Source organism: Hyaena hyaena, unplaced genomic scaffold (assembly GCF_003009895.1).
Source record: "Hyaena hyaena isolate Hyena2069 unplaced genomic scaffold, ASM300989v1 scaffold_1262, whole genome shotgun sequence".
Classification (NCBI taxonomy): domain Eukaryota; kingdom Metazoa; phylum Chordata; class Mammalia; order Carnivora; family Hyaenidae; genus Hyaena; species Hyaena hyaena.
The window spans coordinates 113,152-135,243 of NW_024081896.1; the positions used below are offsets into that span (position 1 = coordinate 113,152).

A 22,092-nucleotide genomic window follows, 5' to 3' on the forward strand; every position below is an offset into this window, starting at 1 on the left:
ATATTGAGGGCAAAATCTATCTCTACTTTCATTGCAGCTCCCCTGAGTACTCAAGAAATGTCATTAAGCAACATTTTGAATAGGGAGAGAATATTTGCTGGAATTGAATATTCCATATTTTACAAGTAAAGCAATATTGGATGCACTTATAGAAAGTGGTTTTTCTGTTGTTTTGGTTTTTGTTTTGTTTTGTTTTGCTTTGTTTTCTACACTAAACACTACTTCTCAAACACTATTATGAAAAATTCACTGGGGAACTTAGGAAGCTGCAGATTCTGATTCAGTCACTCCAGGATGGAGGATGCTAACAACCTGGTGTTGCTGGTTCACAGACATACACTGGGTAGCAAGAGTGGAACAAATTATTTGTCTTTCATTTTCTAAAACTTCATTGGTGCTAACTCTATGTCAAGAACTTGAAAGAAGGACTATGGGATGGAGGGATTTCCTATCCTTTCCTGCCATGGTTCTTACCACTTGTCTGAGGCTGCAGCATTAATAACCATTGGACATCAGGTTGAGAGAACCCAGCAACATCAGACTAACTCACCTGAGTGTTCCTTCTTTGATGACTTTGCTGTATCAAACAAGAAAAAAAAAAATCAAAATTCCAAGCCATTCTATGGCAATTCAGTATTCAATTGTAAATTAAGTAATAACATGAAAGTAAGAGGAATTTAAAAACAGTTACCTGGTTCCACATGTTTGTCTTTCTTTTCCTGTTCTGAAACATATTATCATTGTTGTTATTATTATTACCATCATTATTATTATTCCAATTTTATATGTCATAATTTAATTGTTTTAACACAAAGAAACATGTATGTGCTAATGCTGTACTCAGCACCTGAAAATTGTCATGAAAAGACTAAGAGTGTCTACTTAAATCTTTCCTTCTCTTTCCCTCATGGAGTTCCTGCACAGAACAGCATAGAAATATTCTATATAAGAGGAATTAAAATTTTTCGTGGGTTATAAAGCAAAGAAAATTAAATAGGGTCTATAAAGGCTGGAAAATAATTAATTTCCTATTGTATTAGATCAACATGAAATAAATTTGGGGTAAAAAATAAGCACAGGAGATAATTATTGCAGCTGTTTTAAAATAATTTTCAGATAAAGATGGACAGATTTCATATGGACTTCCTCTTTGAAGTTGAAATCTTCTTATCTTATATTCATTTAGCTAAGGCAAAGGCTTTGCTGAGGAGACTAAAAATAGACTGAATTTTCAGGGGAAAGCAAAACACACATCCCATGTTTTTAGGACAAATGCTCCATATAGAGTCCTTTTTAGATAGTGTTTTTTTTTTAAGAATCCAGTTTTGCTAATATTGGTGTGAGGTAAAGCATTATTCTGGCCTCAAGAATAAGATGGCATTTATAATATAATAAGCACTAATTTTATATAAAGTGCAAGTACTAATTTTACATGGGGTGCTATTATCTATAATCCTATTTTTTTTGCCTTGACAAGCTTGTCAAATTAGTTTAAAAGAAGAGTTTCAAGAAGTGTTTTAACATAGGTGTATTATTACTGGATTTTTAAAAGAGCAGGTAGGTGAAGATTTCTTAAAGTTGCATTCAATGAATACATTTTGGAGACTAGAAGATGTTTATGGTGAAAGAATTTTAAGAACCATATTTTATAAGCATAGAGTGCCATCAAATCTCTCTGGTCATCTCATCAGCTGCTCAAGTGTATAATTTGTTTATCAAAGTGTAGTCATGTTAAGTATAATGAGCAATTTATCCACTCACAACATTGCATCTAGGCAGCAAAACAAATAAAACAAGTGAGTTGACCGAGTGTTACAAGTCAAAAAGCAGACACTTGAGGGACTTAGCTAAAATTAAACACAGTAAGAACATTCCCAAAAGTTGTTTGAAAAACATGGAGTAACTAAATGTGTTGCTTAATTTACTACAGGACTAAACCACCAATCACATAACATTTCTAAGAAATTTGCAGTGATGACAGTCAAAAACATAGTGGAAGTAATCTGGATATGCATCAAAATTGAATCCCAGAGATACGTGAGATTTCAAAGTTAAAACAAGGACCTTCCAATCAACACGAGAAAGCCATTATATAAGCAAAAAAATACAGTGTTAACTTGGAACATGAAGAAAAATGCTATTGAGAGCATTTATTATATGGGACAATTCAGGAGGTAATTATTGAATGATCTTTAATAAACATAAATTTGTTTACCCTTTAATTCAACAGGGACTGCCAAATCATATCTATGATTGATTTTTTTTTACTTCTTATTCTGAAAAAATTATAGATCATGAATTTTCAAAACTATGTATAGGAAGGTCCCATGTACTCTTCACTCTGCTTCCCCACCATGATTTTTTTTAAGTAAAAAAAACAAGCATCTTAATTGTGATGACTAGGAAAGTAAAAGCAAAAGTAAAAACATCTCTAACTAAAAGAGTTAGAGATGTGTAATTGAATAAAGTAATCTTAAAGACAAAAAATGAAATCAAACAAATTAAAAGATACAACATTAACAACAATAAAAGCAAATCTAGATGATAAACCAGGACAAATAAGTTAATTTAGTAATAATTAATAGTTGTTTAAAGGAAAATTCTTTTTCTTTTTCCTATTACTGCCCAAGTCAAAATCCACTGAATTTCTCAATAAGGGAAGCAGCTGATGTGTAAATGAATGCTGGGAAGGCATATTTTTTCTTAAATTAAAGCTACCAACTCTCCCAAGATTGCTAAGGAGGTGCAGTGTATCTGTGGGGTCTTTTAAATTATACAAACTGCAATAAAGCAAGGACCTTCGGGTTATATGTGTATGCATATATTATTTAACATCATTTTTCAAATCTCCAGTTGTCCTTCAATGTCCTGCAATGGTTTATAGAGTGTTCTGTATCCGTGTGCTCGGGCTCATCAGCACAGTGCACACACATAAATCTGAAACTGAAGGAACACATACTTCTTTATAGATAGATTGCTCCCCCTGGCTGAGTTGCACTATAACTTCATGATTCATCCCACAGAACATTTCAGAGCATTTTTATGATATAGAATGCCTCACTGTCCTAAGCTTTTGCAGGACCAAAACATAAAGTTTTCAAAAATGGTATGTATTTTAAACCAGATGTTTTTAAATATCACTGGGATCCTTAAAAGCTCTACATTTCTGGGAATGTGATGATTTTTAATGGCCGATCGAGTAGGGTCAGGTTGGGGTTTTTGTTTCCATTAGTTCAATATATCCTAATGTCTTCAGAGGAGAGTGTATATTTGCAAAAAATACAACCTCAAGGCAAACAGCTTTAATACAGTGTTAAAGCAACAGTAGATGCTGCCTAAGGTATGGTTTCCAAGCAATGTTATTACAAACAGAGCTCATGTGCTTATAAGGGGGAAACCATGTTTGAACAAAATGTCATATATATCATATGAACATACCAAAATATTTATGGATTGCAAGAAGAAAGATAATGGGAAAGAGGTTATGAAACCAGCCTGAAAAATAACTTCTATTTGGTCTTTTTTAAGGACTGAGAACTAACCAAATTACAGGAACTTTATTTACACTCACAGTTTTGGTTAATGGAATGAAGTTGTATTTTTAGTTATGAGGCTGTAGATAATATTATTAGATGATTGTATGTATTTGAAAAAGGACTTTGAGAATGATTGCTGTGTTTTTAGGTCCCTTTGATCCTCAGGTTGTGTACTTTTTCATCTTGACAGAAAAACAACAAATCGAGATCACATGCATAGAATAAAAACAGGGATTCAAAACTGCAAGTCTATCAGCAGGCCAATTATGGTAGTAAGGAGAAAAAACATACACACAAATATACTTTGCATGTATTTCCTTACTTTTTCCTTTGGGTTGTTCTGTTGAAAGAAATAAAAATAAAACAATTTGCTCTTAAAACTTTTAAAGATAAAACTATTCTGTGAACATATTGACTAGATTATAATTTTTCCATCCCCTTCCCCATTCTCTTCCCTTAAATTTCAGTGTTGCTCTGAGGTATTGCCGATTACTGTAGATGTTTCCATAATTTGAGAGCAAAACATTGCTTGACAATAAATTAACCTACATTGCTTAATCATTTTCAATGATTTATGCCTTGCAGTCTTCTTATACACAGGTGCACACGTAAACCCATATGAACATATACAAAAGAAACAGGTACATTTGCCAGATGAGTTATGATGCCATTCAAGACTTAAAGTAATGATTCAGTTCCTAATTGATGCTGGTGTATCCTAGATTAAGTGAATTTATGCTTTCTGGTAAAATAAATGCTTGATACTGAACATTGTTCAATTTCTTGTCAAGCAAACATTTCTTTGAAAACAATTATTGTGAAAGGTAAACATATACAATATTTATTTTTTACTTTGCTAAATATTTCTCATAGCAATATTGTCAGAAAAGATTTGACTCTTTCTCTCATTCTGAATCTTTCTCTTTCTCTCTCCTTCTCTCCTTTATTCTATATATAGCTTTTTCTTCTACAATAGTCCTTTAAGGAGAAATGCAATTTGGGGATTCATTAAGTATAAGACAGAAAAAGAAAATATTTCCAATACCTTCTATAGTTGTTTTTGTTTTCTTAGAATCTGAAAACACAAAGGTAAATTATTGATAAAGATGATAAAATAATTCAACAATGTATTAGTTTACAGCAAAGTGCCGAACACTCTGAAGTAATCTTCAATAAAGTGGACCGATTGCATAGTATTCTAGAATATGAGGCTTGAAGAGAAATTACTCTGTTTTTGAGAAGATGAGTATTACAGTGAAACAGTATATAAGAAATTTTCTGAGATACAAAGATTACAAAAAAAAGAGATGAAAGAAAATATCCATATATGATTTCCACGGAGATTACATTGTACCTATCAAAGCTAAAAATGTTTTCATAGAAAGTCAAACTGAGAAAATATATGGTCTATTCTCATAAAGATGGGCTAAAGCCCATGAATTTAGTCCGAAGTTTCAATTGTTCAATCTGGAGCCACCCAGACCTGTTTTGCACTCTCTGAACAATCAATATATTTACAATACAAATATTCAATTATTTCTAAGGAGCAAAACAGGTTGATGTTGCCATATAAGTTACTGATGAACACATTATTATACTTAGCAGCTGCCATGTAGTAATGTGTATTCAATAGCCAACAGACATCTGTTTTATTTCTTTTGTGTATTCAGCTTAGGTCTAAGAAATTTTATTCTTTTTTAGTATTTAGACCATGCAATTTTCTGTACCTATCACTTGAAAAAAAAATGAGAAGTGTTGATCCCATTTTACTTTAGTATAGACGCATCTTACATTTTTTATTAGAAATATTTTGGTTTCTTTTTCTTTACCTCTTCCGTACATTAGCTTTGAAATTTTCTGGATATTACTGAAATTAGAAATGTAATAAGAAACTATAACTTGAACATTGGAAAAGGTAGATAATGGTTTTCTGGATGATAATTATATACTTTAGAACTAAGGATAGTAGACATTCACTAATAATATGTAAGTTAATGGCTTATATGTCATATAGGGATGGTTAGTTCTCTGATTTTATTTTCATAATGAAGTAATGGAGCTAAAATGTTTGAAGATGACAATGAATAGGAGTTTGTCCACAAAAAGCAGTTAGAGCATCAACTGAGTTGTTTAAAAAAATGATAACCAATGACAGTAATAGTGTTGTAAAAGTCAAAACTCACTTTCATACAAGTATAAGCTAGAAACACATTTTAGGAAAGCAACTGGAGAAAGAACTAGAAAGTCATAAAAATGAGTATATGCTTTTGATATAGTAAGTTCACTACCAGAAATTCAAAGAGAAAAATTGAAAATTGTTATAAAAATATATATAGGAAGAGACTTTCCATGACATTGTTTTATATCTCTAAATAATGGTAATAGTAACCCTCTGAACAGTAGCGGAACTGTTAAAGAGTTCATAGGATATCAACATAACAGAAAAACACACAGTCATTAAAATAATATTTTTGCAACTCTTTCTCTGTGAATTTCTAATTTTTCTGTAATAGGGATATGTTTCATGTACAAAGGAAAAACAAACAAACCTTATTTTGAAAAATAGTAAGTCCTTGGAACAGAACATTTACGTATTGAGTAAACATCTATTAAGCACTATTATGCCCAGCATGGCACAGTATAAAGAATATTAGACTAGATTTTTCTTAATATCCTTCCCACACACTCAAAAAATATTTTTCTTGATATTTAGTTTCTCATCTGGAACTATAATTGAGTAGGTTAAATTTGCTATTTAAATGTGTTTTATAAGCAATTTCTCATTCATTTCCTTCCTGAGTAATTACTCTAATAAGATAAAAAAGTAACACAAATATATAGAAAATATTAAATAATTTCATATAAGAATATGATAAATATCTTACTCATATGTCTAACATTTCATGAGTAATACAGACAGGGATTTGTATAACACATCAGCTGAAACTATGAAGTGAAAATTTCAATGATCATTATGAATTCGTTTGGCTTCAGTATACTGAAGTAGGATTTCTTCCTGCCCAAAAGGTCATGTGACTCTCAGAGTAAACTTTTCAGCCTAGAATACAGCCAATATGAAAAACACAGGAAGATTATTGTGGGCAAATGGTTATTCAGGAATACAACTGAATAGGGCATGTTGGTGGTTCAGTCGGTTGAGTCTGACTTTGGCTCAGGTCATGATCTCTTGGTTTGTGAGTTCGAGCCTCACGTCAGAGAGCCTGGAGGCTGCTTTGATTCTCTGTCTCTGTCTCTGTCTCTGTCTCTGTCTCTCTCTCTCTCTCTGCCACTGGCCTACTTGTGCTTTGTTTCTCTCTCTCTCAAAAATAAAATAAAATTTAAAAAAAAATTTTAAAGGAATACAATTGAAAATAAAGTTTGGGAAGACTGGTGGGAGAGACAGAGAGATGACAGATGAAAAGATTATTTCCACCACCACCCCTATTCTCTGACTAGATGCTGGCATGGAGTAGGTGTCGAAAACTAAATACAATATGTGTATCTGTGACATGTTTATTGTTTTAATCTGCATTCTTTTTCCTTAATAATAGAAGTTGGTAATATAATGTATTAAATATCAATTATACTGATATGAAAGATAAAAAAAATTTGAAGCCCAGGATCAGATAAGTATAAAACTTATTCAGATAAAGTAAAATACTTCATGAAGAAGAAATGTAGCAAGATAACCAGCCTTGATTTAACCAAGTAGGTCGTTCAAAAGTTAACTACATTTGTTTTAAAAATTGGGAGCTATAGTGAAATTAACCTAAAATGCCATTATAAAATAGTGTTTTAGGGCTAGGAGTCAACAGAACAGCAGACTTCTACAACTAAAACACCTGAGCAACAAAAAACATAATGCTTGGAACTGAAAGATCACATACTGACCCTGAAAAGCTATTAGTACCAGCCGTTAATACTCAGGCTATTAAATTTCATTATACCTTCTCAACATTCTGCTGAAACAGCTTAAAAATATTATAAAGGCTTAGTAAGTGAATATACTTCCCTAAAGACCATATGCCCAATAATCTGAACAACAGTCTTTTATTAAGAATATCAAGGCTCACAGCAGCTGTGATTTAAAAGAAGTGATGTGTTTGCAATCTGTTCAATTCATCATTCACTCATCACCGGCAATGCACAGTAGTCTCCCTCATCCAAGGGGGATACATTCCAGACTCCCACTGGATGCCTGAAACTGCAGATAGTACCAAACCCCATATATACTGTTTTTTTCCCTCTACATGCATACCTATGATAAAATTTAATTTATAAATTAGGCACAGCAAACGATTAGTAATAATAATAATAAAATAGAAAAATTATAACAGTGCACTCTAATAAAGTCATGTGAATATGGTCTCTCTTAAAATATCTTACTACACTGTGTTCCCCTTCTTGGATAATGTGAAATGATAAAATGCCTATGTGATGACATTATGACTAACTTGAGACTGCTATGGACCTTCTAGCCTTGTGTCAGAAGCAGGATCATTTGCTTCTAGGTGGTAGTTGGCCCCAAGGGATTGAAACTGACACAAATGAAGCCACGCAGAAAGGGGGACTACTGTATCAGGTATGGTCTATTATATTCCTAATATATGCCAGAGAAAAATAAATATCAGTTATATTGAAAGGAAAAATTAATTCTATATAGTCTAATAATGGAGGTGATGAAGTACTCCATTTTCTTTGTGTAACTTGCAGCATTGACACCTTTACTCAGTTACAATAACAGATATTTTGCTATGTTTTTCAACATAATCTCTCTTCAGATCTCAATTCTGAAGCTCTAGAACCTAGAATTAATTCTCACATGCATTCAGATCTCCTCACTCTTGTTCTAGCTATAATAAATGAGAAATGTAACCTGGTTCATTCTCAATGGAACTGTGTCCTTCAGAAGATAAATTGTATTGCAAAAAAACTCAAAGGCTTTCCAGGCCCTAAGAATTCATAATGAAGCTAAGATTAAGTGAATGGGATCTACCTGGATCTGCTACTGCAACCCAGGTAGGAGCTAGTGATCAAAATATACCTATGATGAAATTGTCAGTTTTTGGTTATGATTTCTCCGACCTAAAAACCTCATTCGAATATAACTTCTAATAATAATTTTAAAAATTCTTCCCTGCCTGGGATGTGAAAAATTAAATACCTACTCAATTTTTTTGTGGCTCTCATATTGGTCTTAAGAGTCCTTGATATTATTGATTCATTCACAGAATAAATATTTATTAAGAAATGTGATAACTGAGAAAATGTGTTAGTCCCAAAAGGAAATGAAACTGACTTAGACATGGTCAGAAATTTTAAAGTCAATTAGAGTATAAGGAACTTGAATACTAGTAATACGAAGTACAACGTGGCAAGATATGAGTGGCATTATAAATGAAAAAGAAAGTATATTTAATTGAGAGGATCAGGCAGATGTCTTAGAGGAAGTAGAATTTTTCCTGAGCCCTAAAAACATTGAATAAAACATCGAAGGAAAAGGAAAGGAAAAGCTCTACTCTGATAACAGCAGGAACAAAGGCAAGACAGCAAGTTATATGTGTAAACTTGAGAATGGCTTGTTATGGAAGTATGTGATACATAAAGAAAAAAAAGTTGGTAGAAGTATACAAAAAAGTTTCCACCATGGTGTCATGGTGGCCATGCACATATCCATATAGGCCATTCAGGCCAAGTTTTAAACCAGAGCTAATGTGAGTCTCAGAAGAATACCTCATGATCCTTCCAGAACATAAAACGATGCGAGGCTGTCATAGACAGCTTCTTATCGCCTCCTGAGTTCTCCTGCCTAGAACCCTTGAGAATAGAATTGCAGACCATAAAACCATGTGACTGTGGTCTAGAAATGGCTCCTCGGTACTGAAATGTTCTTAACTGGTGTTGCATTCTCTGGCCTCTTTGGCAGGATGTCATCGTTTTTCGGTGTGTAGGACAAGAACCATGATGTGCTGGTACTTTCAGCTACTTTTGCTTTTGCTGACCATGAAGAATTAATGATAATTAATGGTAATTTTACTTACCATGAAAGTAATCAGTTGTCTCTATCTCCAAAGGGCTCATTGTATCTTTACTGGCAGAATTATATAGGCCTTGGCTTTGACTTTGTCTAGATGTGTGCATGACAGGAGGTTAGAAAACAGAATACAGGGATTTGGATTTTAGTTTAAGGCCTGTAGACTATAATCTGTGGTCAATGTGGAGCTAGTGAATATTTTAAGTAGCTAACAACAGGAAAAATTTTATGAAGCCAGTTCAATATTTTGGAGGAAAGTATTTAGAGAAAATATTATAGGCAGGATTATTTAGGTTAGAGCTTCTCAAACTGTTTCATCTCAGAAATCCTTTAACTTAATTCACAATTTTAAAAGACCCCAAACAGCTTTTATTTATGCAGTTTCTATCTATTAATGTTTATAATTTTAAAAATTAAAGTTGAGGGACACCTGAGTGGCTCAGTTGGTTAAGTATCTGGCTCTGGATTTAAGCTCAGGTCATGATCTCGTGGTTTGTGGGTTCAAGCCCCGCTTTAGGCTCTGTGTGGTGACAGTGTGGTGCCTACTTGGGATTTTTATCCCCCCCCTTTCTTAAAATAAATAAATTAATTTAAAAAATTAAAGCTGACATTGAGGAGGGCACTTGTTGGGATGAGCACCAGTGTAAGCCAATTTGACAATAAATTATATTAATAAAAGCACATATAATAAAAACAGATAAATAAATAATAAATTAAAATTTAAAGTTGATAAAAATTTTTAAAATATATTTGCTTATGCATTTGTTAAAAAAGGATAAACCTGTTACATGTTAACATAAATATTTTTATGATAAATATATTTTCCAATACAAAAAAATGATGAGATGACTGACTCTGTTTCACACTTCTGTGAATCTTATTAATGTCTAGCTTAATGAGAAGATGGTTGGATTTGCATATCTGCTTAAGTATTCAATCTGTTGCCGAATCACAAATTATGTAGCCTCTGGAAAATGCCAGGGCATACTCATGGGAGGATGAGAATGAACAAGGCACACGAGGAATTCATATCTTTATTAATATAGTTTTGACCTTGAGGAACCACTGAGAGGGTCTCAGGGACCCCAGGAGTCCTTGACCACATTCAAGGACCCGTGACTTCAGAGATGATTGCCCTGGTTCACATGAGAAGTTAGAAAAACCTATGTAAGGCCACAAACGGCAATGTGAGGTGAGAGCTACAGGGAATGAAGATCAGCCGTTCTCATTATTTTAGGCAAAATTAAACAAAAGAGAGTTCAGCCAAATTAAAAATTCCAGAAGACAAAAATGTCAGGGGCAAAGGAATAACAGAGATTGAAGCTTACCCCAGGATTTGAGTCTCCACGTCTACAAGGAGAGTGGGGCAATGATGTAAGAAATAGAGAATAAGCACATTTGTAGTGAAAAGTGCAATTTAATGGGACTTTGACTTTGAGAACTAATGAAAAATAGGAAAAATTGTGTGTTAACAGATAACAAGTTAAGTATCTGTAAGGGGAGAAAGAGTGGCATACGGGGGAAATTTCAGTAGAAAAAGGCTTGCAAAATGACCCCCGTTGAATATTCAAAAATGTCACTCCACTTAAGCTAAGAGATGGTGGTTCTGATACCCAAAGTCCGAAGAACAGTAAAGGTGATGGGCAAAGCTCAGTGCCCCCAAGAGTCTCTCTTGTTAAGGTTTCTAAAAGAGACTTGAAGAGACATAGGGGGGATAAGATCTTAAGATGAAAAGTTAATCTTCAGAGTTCACTATGCAAAAAGCTCTTTGCCTCCTGGTGCCCAGATCATCTTTGATAATAAGGAAATTGGTATGCACTTTTTAAAATGCATTTTAAAATTCACTAACAAAAGAACTTCCCACAGCATTCTAAGCCTTAAAGCCCTCCTGATTCTCCTCTAAGAACGTTGCCAACCATTAATATCTTTGAATTATACCCCAAAAGTTTGAGTGTGAGTAGAAATAAACTTTGTATAAAAGTAAATGTTGAAAATCCAAGTTGTATCTGGTGATTTGTACAAATATGCCTCATTTGAATTGACATGTGCTTCCTGCCTCTAGGGAAAAAATTTCAAATCTTATTGAGATTATAGAAAATAAGAAACAAGAGCCTAAAAGCTTACCACCGTATACCTCCCTAACCTGCTTAACAGAAGCAAGGGAAATAGAAGCTCATGAAACAAAATCAAATGACTGGCTAGAATAGCTGGACATTGAATCTGTTCTCCTTTATGTATCGGAAACAATGAAAATTATTCTAGATAGCTATCTTGTTTCTCAAACATCATAATCTTTAAAATTACAAAACTTTTCCAAATAGGAGATAAAAGATAATCTATGAAACTCTTTGAAAATAATAATAATAATAATAATAATAATAGTATGTATTTTATACATTTTATATCTGGTGGTGAATACTGAATTGCTTGAATCTCCCTGGCAAAACTGTGCCTAAGCTCTCCAAGCTCTTCCAAATATTGGAATTTTGGATATTTGGAATATCCAAATTTTGCATATTGATCACCAACAATTTCTCAAAAAAAAAAAAAGGAGAAGAAGAAGAAGAAGAAGAAGAAGAAGAAGAAGAAAATGAGGCATCTAATCCAAGAAAAATAGAACAAAAAGTCCTCGAGGCATGGCAATGAGGAAAAAGAACTATATATAGCCTAATATTATTCAGTTAGTAATTTGGCTACTGTTTTATATACCCAAAGGTCTTTTAATACTTTGGTTTGAATACTAATAAATGGAAATATAATTGTTCATATTATTCTTCTTTCTTAACTTAAATGGTAAATTGTTCTTTATTCCCAAGAAAGAATGGTAGGAGAAAGATGAACATTTTTGAGAAGTTACTGTCTATCAGAAACTGTGTCAAGAAATTACTACCTCTTTTTTTCTTGCAACATATCTGTATCCTCATCACAGTGTTGATCATGGAAGTGAAATAATTTCTAGAATACACTGAAAGATTTGCTATGTTTACATGGGTAATTAATACTGACTTCAATCTCTTAAAAGAAACACACTAATGTGTCTGTAGGCTTTATTCTAATACCATGGTTTTGCTCTCTCTGAACAAATAACGACCAACTAAAATATTTTTTCTGTCTCATATTTATGAACTCTTAGATTCTTGTTTAATAGAAGCAGAATGTGACTCCCAAACTATGATTATTCAAAATTCTGATAATGCTAAATATAAAATATAACACTTGTTTTCCATTTTTCTCAAATTACATGAACGCTAATTAGATACAATTGTCATTTTCAAAGTTAGCAATGATTGCTTATGTCTTCATACTATTTTTACTAAGAAAATAAGCCTGGATTAATAAACAGTGGTGATATTTAGATCCTGTCTAAGTATTCTCAGGGTGCATAGGAAACATCTCTGTAAATAAAATCACAGTGACTGAGATGGGCTTAATATTTCCCTTAGCTTGAATAAATTTTAGACAGGTGCCTTCCTAATTGTAGGCTCTCAACTTCCCATTTATTAGTACATTTACTTTAGAAAACGTACGATTGTAAAGTCTTTTCTTATTTTTTTTAATGTTTATTTTTGAGAGGAAGAGAGAGAGCACAAGGAAGGGAGGGACAGAGAGAGAGGGAGACAAAGAAACAGATGCAACCTCCATGCTCTGAGCTGTCAGCACAGAGCCCAATGTGGGGCTCTAACCCACAAACTATGAGATCATGGCCTGAGCCGAAGTTGACACTTAACTGACTGAGCTGCCCAGACACCACTAGAAACCTTGCAATTGTAAATTCTTTCTCTATTCCTTTGAAATATAGATTTATACCTGGAAATATCTTTCTCAAGACCGAAAAAAAATGTAATGAGGCATCCTTTTGAAATTTAATTATCAAAGGACACAGTGCCCTTATCTCCCAGTCTATGTGGGAGGGTAGGAGCCTAACTTCAATAAGCAACAATTAGTAACACAGATGGCCTAATCACAATGACCCATGCTCCATGCCCCAATCACCCTATGTCTTCTGGTACTTTTCCACTAGCTCATCTCAGAGCTTTAAAATTCTTAGGCTTTTTGTTACAGTGGTGTTAAGAGTTCAACTTCTAGTACAATGGACTTGGGCCCTATTGCAACAGTCTTAAATAAAATCTTCCTTACCTGTTAAATTCCAGTGGGTGCAAGTTTTCTTTGATAGCAAGAATATTTTACTCCACTTCAAGACACTCTGACAAAAGGAGGCGGTGTGCAGTGGATGGGCTATGACTTATTTGCAACTTAATAGAACAAAGTAACATCTGCTACTGGTGATTTGCTTGACATTGGTCATTTGCTGGTCAGTGTCAGAGATATAAGTAGTTAATATAGTAAAATAGTCTGTATTTTTCATATTTTTGAAATTTGATAAAACCTCTAATGGAATGGAAGTTCTGGGATTTTGAGAGATTATGTTTTATCACCTTTATCTTAAGAGAGATGAGATTTAAAATTTATTTTTGAGGGGCACCTGGGTGGCTCAGCTGGTTAAGCGACTGACTACTTATATCAGCTCAGGTCATGATCTCATGGTCTGGGAGTTCAAGCCTGTGCTGACAGTGCAGAGCTTGCTTGGGATTCTCTCTCTCTCTCCCCCCTCTCTCTCTACCCCTCTGACACTCATGCTATCTCTGTCTCTCTCAAAATAAATAAATAAACATGCGGCACCTGGGTGGCACAGTCAGTTGAGCTTCCAACTTTGGCTCAGGTCATGATCTCATGGCTCATGGGTTCGAGCCCCACTTTAGGCTCTGTGCTGACAGCTCAGCCTGAAGCCTGCTTCAGATTCTGTGTCTCCCTCTCTCTGCCCCTCCCTCACTCATGCTCTGTATCTCTCTGTCTCAAAAAAAAATAAACATTGAAAAAATTTTTTAAGTAACAAAAATAATTTTTTAATTAAAAAATAATTTTTTGAAAAGTAGTTTACCCATTTACATGGAGTAAAGTAGAAAAATACATTTATGAGAAATGTGTGCATAACAGAGATCCTGTTACCCATAGAAAATACAGACAAGATGGTAGTCAAAATCCAACACTGATTTTTGGTAAAGTGTTTACACAAAAGGCATAGTGGAATTTTTGCATTAAACATACCTTCCTTCTTTTCATCTTTTTTGGCTGTTGCTGAAATAAGATAAATAAAATCATGTTAAGACAATATTAAATGATCATTCTTCAGTATGCTCCTGGGAATCTGAGAAAGCATTCCATGTATTCATAAATTGAGTGGTTATCTATACATAAATTAATGCATTTAAATATGCAATAAGAGAATAACCTGAAAATATTATTTCATATGAGGGTTTTGTAAAAACTCAGATATGAGCATAAAACCAAAAACAGAATTAAAAAATATGTCATTACATAGACAAAGAGTCAAATTAATAAGTATGGTATGTGTTTCATATAAGTTCATTTTAGGTTTGAAATTGTTATATCTGAGAAAACCACAAGCACTTCTAAAAGAATATGTCTGGATCTATGCCCAGAATGAATGTAATATTTTATAAATTATCTCTGCCTAGCTACTAAAAAATTATGTACCAATTTATTATATGCATTTACAGTAGTGTGTTTAAAATGTACCATTTCAGCAAGGGATAATGACAGTCCCACCTTCCTTATAGCAAATGTACACCACCTCTACACAGAGAAAAGGCAAGGAACACTTTAATCGTCTTTGAAATCTGACTTCCTCTGTGGTGGAATTCATTTAATCTTGGATCATGAATCTAATTCTGGGTCTAGGTTGTAACATATATTTGTTACCAAAAACATGTAGGGTTAGCTTCGGATTGCTCCAAGCAAGATGCCTCTTTGTTCTGTATAAAGTTCATTCGGGAGTCAAACCCACTCAAAGAAGCCTTAGGCCACATAAATTGAATCAGAGATTGTGCACATCCTCTTAAAGTAATCTTGCCTGAGTGAATCAGAATTTGGGGGATGGAGTCATTTGGTTCCAGCTCATGGTTCATGAGATTGAGCACCAAGTGGGGCTCTGTGCTGACAGTGAAGAGCTGCTTGGGATTCTCTCTCCCTTTCTCTTTTTGTCCCTTCCACTGTCTCTAAAAATAAACAAATAAACTAAAAAAAAAAAAAAAAAAGAATTTGGGGGACCACTTAGAACCAACATATAAGACTACTTTGGGTGTTTAGTTTGGGCTACACTTACTAAAGTACCTTCATGTACAGCTTCTCTGTGGGGCTTTACAGCAGCCTTTTGAGGAAAGTAGCCCAGAGTAAGAAACCTACCTTACAGACAGTAAATGGTTTGCACATGCTTATATAGAAAGAACTGACAGAGTTAGGTCTAAAACTCAGGAACAAAAGACTGCACGGGAATATATTTAAATTTATTAATTTAATTTACTATAGGTGTTTGTTTTCTATTTTCTAAATGTTATTAAATGTTGTTACTTTTGTCTTTAAAATTTATTTCACAAACAAAATAATTCTATCTTGTAACATTTGTTCCTTTTAATGGGGTTTTAACTGTAATATACAAAATGTATAAAGGATCTACATTTATATTTTTAATTTAAAGCATCCATCTAATCCAATGAAATAATGAGGATAATAATAAAGAGAACAACTAAAAAGAATTTGAAGATAAGAGCAACACTGGATAGATTTAAAAGGCACAAGGCATAATTTCAGCAAACCCTGTAGGTTTGACTCGGTAGACTTATTTGTTGTTAGTGCTTTACTTTACAAGTATGAATTTCCTCCAAGATGCTTTGTAATTTTCAAAATCATCCAACAAGCATATATTTTGATTATGGAATTCACTAATTTTTGTATTTTGCCTGGAATTTGTTTAGTAAAGAAAAAAATGAAATGGATGTACCCTTTTATTTACTGCAAGACATACTTTATTTTGTTTTTCTCTTATATACTTATCTCTACACTACTTCTCATAATTTGAGTCTCCAGTAAGTTGGATCAAAGGATTTTGGTAGAGAGCTCTTTAAACAAAAACAAAATAACACAAATTCACAAATTAAAAATTGCTGTCCTGGGGCACCTGGGTGGCTTAGTCGATTAAGTGTCCGACTCAGGTCACAATCTCACAGTTCATGGGATTGAGCCCCACATTGGGTTCTGTGCTGACAGTGCAGAGCCTACCTGCTATTCTCTCTCTCCCCCTCTCTCTGTGCCTCCCCTGCTCTCTCTCTCTCAAAATAAAGAAATAAACTTAAATTTTTTTTTTTTTTAAATTGCTGTCCAGGGATACCTGGGTGGTTCAGTTGATCAAACGTTCAATTCTTGATTTCAGCTGAGGTTAAGATCTTATGATTCATGAAACTGAGCCCATGTTGGGCTCCGTGCTGATAGGGTGGAGACTGCTTGGGATCCTCTCCCTCCCTCTCTTTCTTCTCTTCCCTAGCTCTCTTTTTCTCTTTCTCCAAAAATAAATAAACTTTAAAGAAAAAATTGCCGTCCAGAAAGTCCTGGGAGAGGCCCAGGCAAAGGAGTGGCCATAAACTTCATCAGGATAACAATAAACATACTTGTTAAGAAGGACAACCAATGCCGGAAAGAGGATTGAGAACATGAATACATTTTGAAAACCTGTTATCTCTTCTGAATTCTACAGAGAAGAAAAGCCCTCCAAAAATAGGCAAAATCCTTTGCAGCTTTTTTTTTAAAATTTCTAAAATAATCTAAGAACAACGCATTCATATGCAAGTGCAGGCATGTGGGTATGTGTACAAGTGCTCCTCTTTCCCACTCTCATATTCTTCAATAGATTCAGTTTTAAACTCTGCAGTAACAAGAGTTGAATGATGTTTGGCCTATTCCTTCATAGCTGACACTGGCTTTGCTTCTTGCCTTGTGTTCCTTAAAATGAGTGGCTTTTATTCAGAGCCGTCTGGAAAGCCATGTGGTCTGTCAAGCTGGATTCCACTCCAGAAGTTAATCGAAACCAGGCTTTCGGGATCCAACTGCTTCCAGTATGGCTTTCTGACTTTTGCTCCATGGGTCCCACTGCAGACTCTCATTCATCTCACCTATTCTACTTCACTGAATTATGTGGCTCAATGGCTTCTGACTCCTCGGTCTGCTGAGTAGACATGATTCTTCAGTATGGGCTCTTTGTTTTCATATTCCAATGAGACTGCAATGGTTAACATTTTAGTTGTCTTGTTTTCTTTCTATTTTCTACCTACAATTGTTCAAAGACTTTTAATATTTGTTTTAGAAGTCCAAAGGGAAAAAAAAAGCCACTGGAAATACACTAACACAGATGCATATAGACTCATCTTTTAAGGTGATTTCTGTCCTTCCTTGAACATTTCATTGTGAGCAAGTGTCTGCCCAACCATTGCATCTACACGATTAAAAAATTGTTCCTTATTTTTCTTTTCACTTTCCCATTTTAGTCTAATTCCATTTCTTCAACACAGTTTATTATGTAATGTCAATGAATCAGATTGATCTCCCACCTAAGTTCTTATTGGCTACAGGAAATTCACTGCTTGGATGACCCTCCATCTGCTCAGCATAAAGCTGTCCAAAAATGAATCCTCATGTCCTCCCATAAGTTAGTTCCTTTCCCTGGGACCTATTTTTTTCCTAAGTTTTTAATGTTCATTCATTTTTGAGAGAGAGAAATAGAGAGGGCATATGACTGGGCAAAGGGCAGAAAGAGGAAGAGACAGAATCACAAGTAGTCTCCAGGCTCCAAGCTGTCAGTACAGAGTAAGGTTTGAACACACAAACCATGAGATCATGACCTGAGACAAAGTCAGATGCTTAACCAACTGAGCCACCCAGGCGCCTACTCTGGAACTTATTTTTGACAGTTGTAATCATCCTATTCAACCAGGCTCAAAATCTCAGTACAATTTTTAATCCTTCTTTTGTCTCATTCTATATATTCTATCAAATATTATTTTTTCAAAATATCCATCTTAGCTGCATTTTTCCCAAGTCACTGACACCATCATAGTTGAGGTTGTCTCACAGTTCGTGGGTTCAAGCCCCACCTCGGGCTCTGTGTTGACAGCTAGCTCAGAGCCTGGGGCCTGCTTCGGATTCTGTATCTCCTTTTCTCTCTTACCCTCCCCTGCTCAAGCTGCCTCTCTCTCTCTCCCTCTCTCTCTCTCTATCTCTTTCTCTCAGAAATAAGTAAAACATTAAAAAAAAGAAATAATATTAACTTAATAACATTCTGATTGATTTCTCTAATATGACACAAATTACAAGCTATAATGGGAAACATTATATTTATTTGTATATCTCTATCAATCTTTCTATCATCTATCAATCAATATATGGCTTAATTTTGGAAATAAAAGTAAAAGCTCCATGATGGAAAGTTGGAGTCAACATACTAATTCTTGGGTCCTTCATGGTTCCTCCAAGTACTAAAAATAAATAACAAGAAATGTGTATTTTAATGCAACAATATTTTCTGCAATAACCCAGCAGATGGTGCTATTCTGCAATAAACAGCTTTTGCTTTTGTCAATAGAATGTTATGTACTTTTTAAAAAGAAAGAAATAGAATGTTTGAAGTGTTTTATTGCTTACCTTGTGCTGCAACTTTTGTAGTCCCTTGTTTGGTTTCAGGAGCTTTCCCTGGCTCTTATAAAGAAAAAGGTAAATAAATTACCATGTTGATCTATTTCAGAAAGATATTTAACTCCCCTCCCCCCCACAAGGGGAAGATTAGAACATCAAAAACAAACACAAAAAACATTGCCCTCGGCACTCGGAATCTTTGTTGTGAGATGAATACAATTGTTAAAGAGATCACCAGGAATTAAGCTTATTGAGACCAAAAAAACCCAAAAGTTTCCCCAAACTGCCTTATCGTTGACTGGCCATGGAACACTGCATATGATTGGAACCTGAATCTGAAAAGCTCAGAATTCTTTGCAAATTATTTCTGTATTATCAGCACTTTGAAATGATGGAACATGTAGACAAAACTAAAGTGGTTCGTAGAAGGTCACTGAGTGACTAAATGAGGATAAAGCCCAGAACTACCAATATGCATTTCCAGTCTGACTCAAGATGCCATTCCTTGTACTGCCTAGATGCCCCCCACCACTCCACTACTCATGAGGTCCTGGGCGGCAGTATGCATTGTGACAGAATAAGAAAACTTCATTTTGAATCTTTCTTCTGTCTTGTCTCAGGTTTCTGTTATTTTTTCATAATTTTCTCTTTGAAGAAACAGAACACAGAAACACATGTGATAAATATTTAAATGTATTATTTAATTAATTTGCATGAAAGAAAGGGGAAGTAAAGATTACAAATAGCAATGCTTATTTCCCATTTTATTCAATAATGGTTCATGATTATCTTCTGTAGGTTTTTGATGATTTAATTATCATTTAATAATATGGGAAGGAAGATTTGGTCATTTGTTAAGATGTTGACCTCTGTTCATTCATTCATCACATAGTTATTTAGGACTTATTATGTATATACATTAAGTAATGTGTAAATTGCTTTTGCATTTTAAATTGTGGTAGCTAATACATACATATATATATACATATGTGTGTGTGTGTGTGTGTACTCAATCTTTCATTTACTCATCAAATGTTGATTACAGCTTCTTTAATATTATACCTCTAGAGTTATAAAATTGCATCAGAAAAACTTGCAAAGAATCAAAGCTTCCATGTTTTTTGGGTAAACAAAAGAGGTTTAATTTCTAACTCATACTTTACTTCTTGGTGGGTTAATTATTCATTTATGTCATAATATTTATGATTATGAAAATGCCAATTTTTATTTTGCTTTTTATAAAAAGAAATCTTATTTGATTCGTATATAATTTTATTATTACCCATTTATTATTCTGAGAAAATGTCTTTTGCCAAATTAAATTGATTTCATTTTACCTATGATCTCTTTATTACTAACTTTCATTTTTTTTCTTGAGGAAAATTCCATGCCAGCTTCATGCTAGTGCTATCTTTGTCACACCTAGTATACCTAGGATAAATCTCCTCAATAATTAGCCAAGATTTGTGTACAGGTACTGAATTTTTAAGTATTGCTCTAACCCTACACCTAAGTGACTAGCATTTAGTAGTAACTTAATAAATATTGGTAAATGAAAAAAATAGGTGAAAGGATGAAAGAATAGGTCCAAAAGATCACCAGAAGCACCCTAGACTGCTATGGTGTTTCATTCTTTAAAGATTTCAACATAGCAGGGGTGCCTGAGTGGCTCAGTTGGTTAAGTGTCCAACTTCGGCTCAGGTCATGGTCTCAACGGTTCCTGGGTTCGAGCCCCGCGTGGGGCTCTGTGCTGACAGCTAGCTCAGAGCCTAGAGCCTGTTTCAGATTCTGTGTCTTCCTCTCTCTCTGACCCTCCCCTGCTCACGCTCTCTCTCTCTCTCTCTCTCAGAAATAAATAAAACATTAAAAAGATTAAAAAAAGATTTCAACATAGCAGAGAATTGTAAAGTAGTTCCTAATTTTCAAAAAGAAGATTTTAAAATTGCAGTCAGTATAGTACCTTAGGATTTTAACAGCTGATTTTCCTATATTCTCTTTTTCCTTTATGTTCTTTCAGATCACTGCTCCTAAAATGATCCCGTGTCCACACCTAAGATTCTATTGGAACACTCCATACACTGAACTGTGAATTAAGGGGAACTTTTCTTAGAACTCTATAACTTCTGTTGATCATTTGGTCACTCTGTCATCTGTTTTGTCCCTTAGTGGGCAGGGATCAGATCATGCCCCTGACCATTCAACATTTTCCATTTGAATACCCTGACAGATGATAGACTTCATCTCTCAAAAGTCACATCTTCACTAACCTTACCAAATATCTGACTGTGTGCACATTGAGTGGAAATGACTTAAGGGCTCATTTCCTATGGACTCTTCTTTTTGTTATGCCATAGCCCCTCTCTTCCCCACCCCCTATAAATCCACAAATCCACTAATGCACAGTGATGCATTAAAGATGCATTAAAGATACTGCATCCCAGGTAAAGATAAAGTAAGTTGAGCATCTAACTCTTGATTTTGGGTCCAGTCATGATCTCAGGGTCATAATATCAAGCTAAACATGGAGCCTGCTTGTGATAATGCCCCCTTCCCCCAGCTCCTCCTCCCCACTGCTCATACACTCTCTCTCTCTAAAATAAAACTTTAAAAAATTAAAAATTGTTTCTGTTCCAAGGTAAAAGGTGTTGTTTTAAAGGGGTGATTCTACAGGCAATGTCCACCCACTTAATGGGTGCTAATTACTTTAATGGAGCTAATTCTCAAGTCTTTGGCAGTGAAATATTATTTATCACTCATAATTCCATTTACTCTTTCTCTCATCTCAAGCTTCAAGTCCATTTATATTCATTCATAAACTATTAATTAACTACATTCTAATAGGAATTAAAAGTTTAAAACTAAATGCTTTCCACCAAGTCTGCCAACTTGCATCCACCCGACCTCAGCCTCAAATCTATTAAGGACATATGCACAGGTGATCAGATTTGACATCTGCTTGACAGCATTTCGGTTTTCAAGACC

At 34.3% G+C, this 22,092-nt stretch overlaps 1 protein-coding gene across 1 annotated transcript in view; it reads right to left on the reverse strand.

The window, feature by feature from the left end:
* TRDN (triadin) overlaps window positions 1-22,092 on the reverse strand; it is a 307,272-nt gene that overhangs the window by 101,160 nt on the left and 184,020 nt on the right. Inside the window, exons 14-19 of the mRNA XM_039223086.1 lie at window positions 19,120-19,173; window positions 14,677-14,706; window positions 4,582-4,611; window positions 3,859-3,876; window positions 692-724; window positions 551-577 (exon numbers count right to left, since the gene is read on the reverse strand). Of these exons, the coding sequence (XP_039079017.1) occupies window positions 551-577; window positions 692-724; window positions 3,859-3,876; window positions 4,582-4,611; window positions 14,677-14,706; window positions 19,120-19,173 (192 nt within the window). The remainder of the gene's footprint in view (window positions 1-550; window positions 578-691; window positions 725-3,858; window positions 3,877-4,581; window positions 4,612-14,676; window positions 14,707-19,119; window positions 19,174-22,092) is intronic.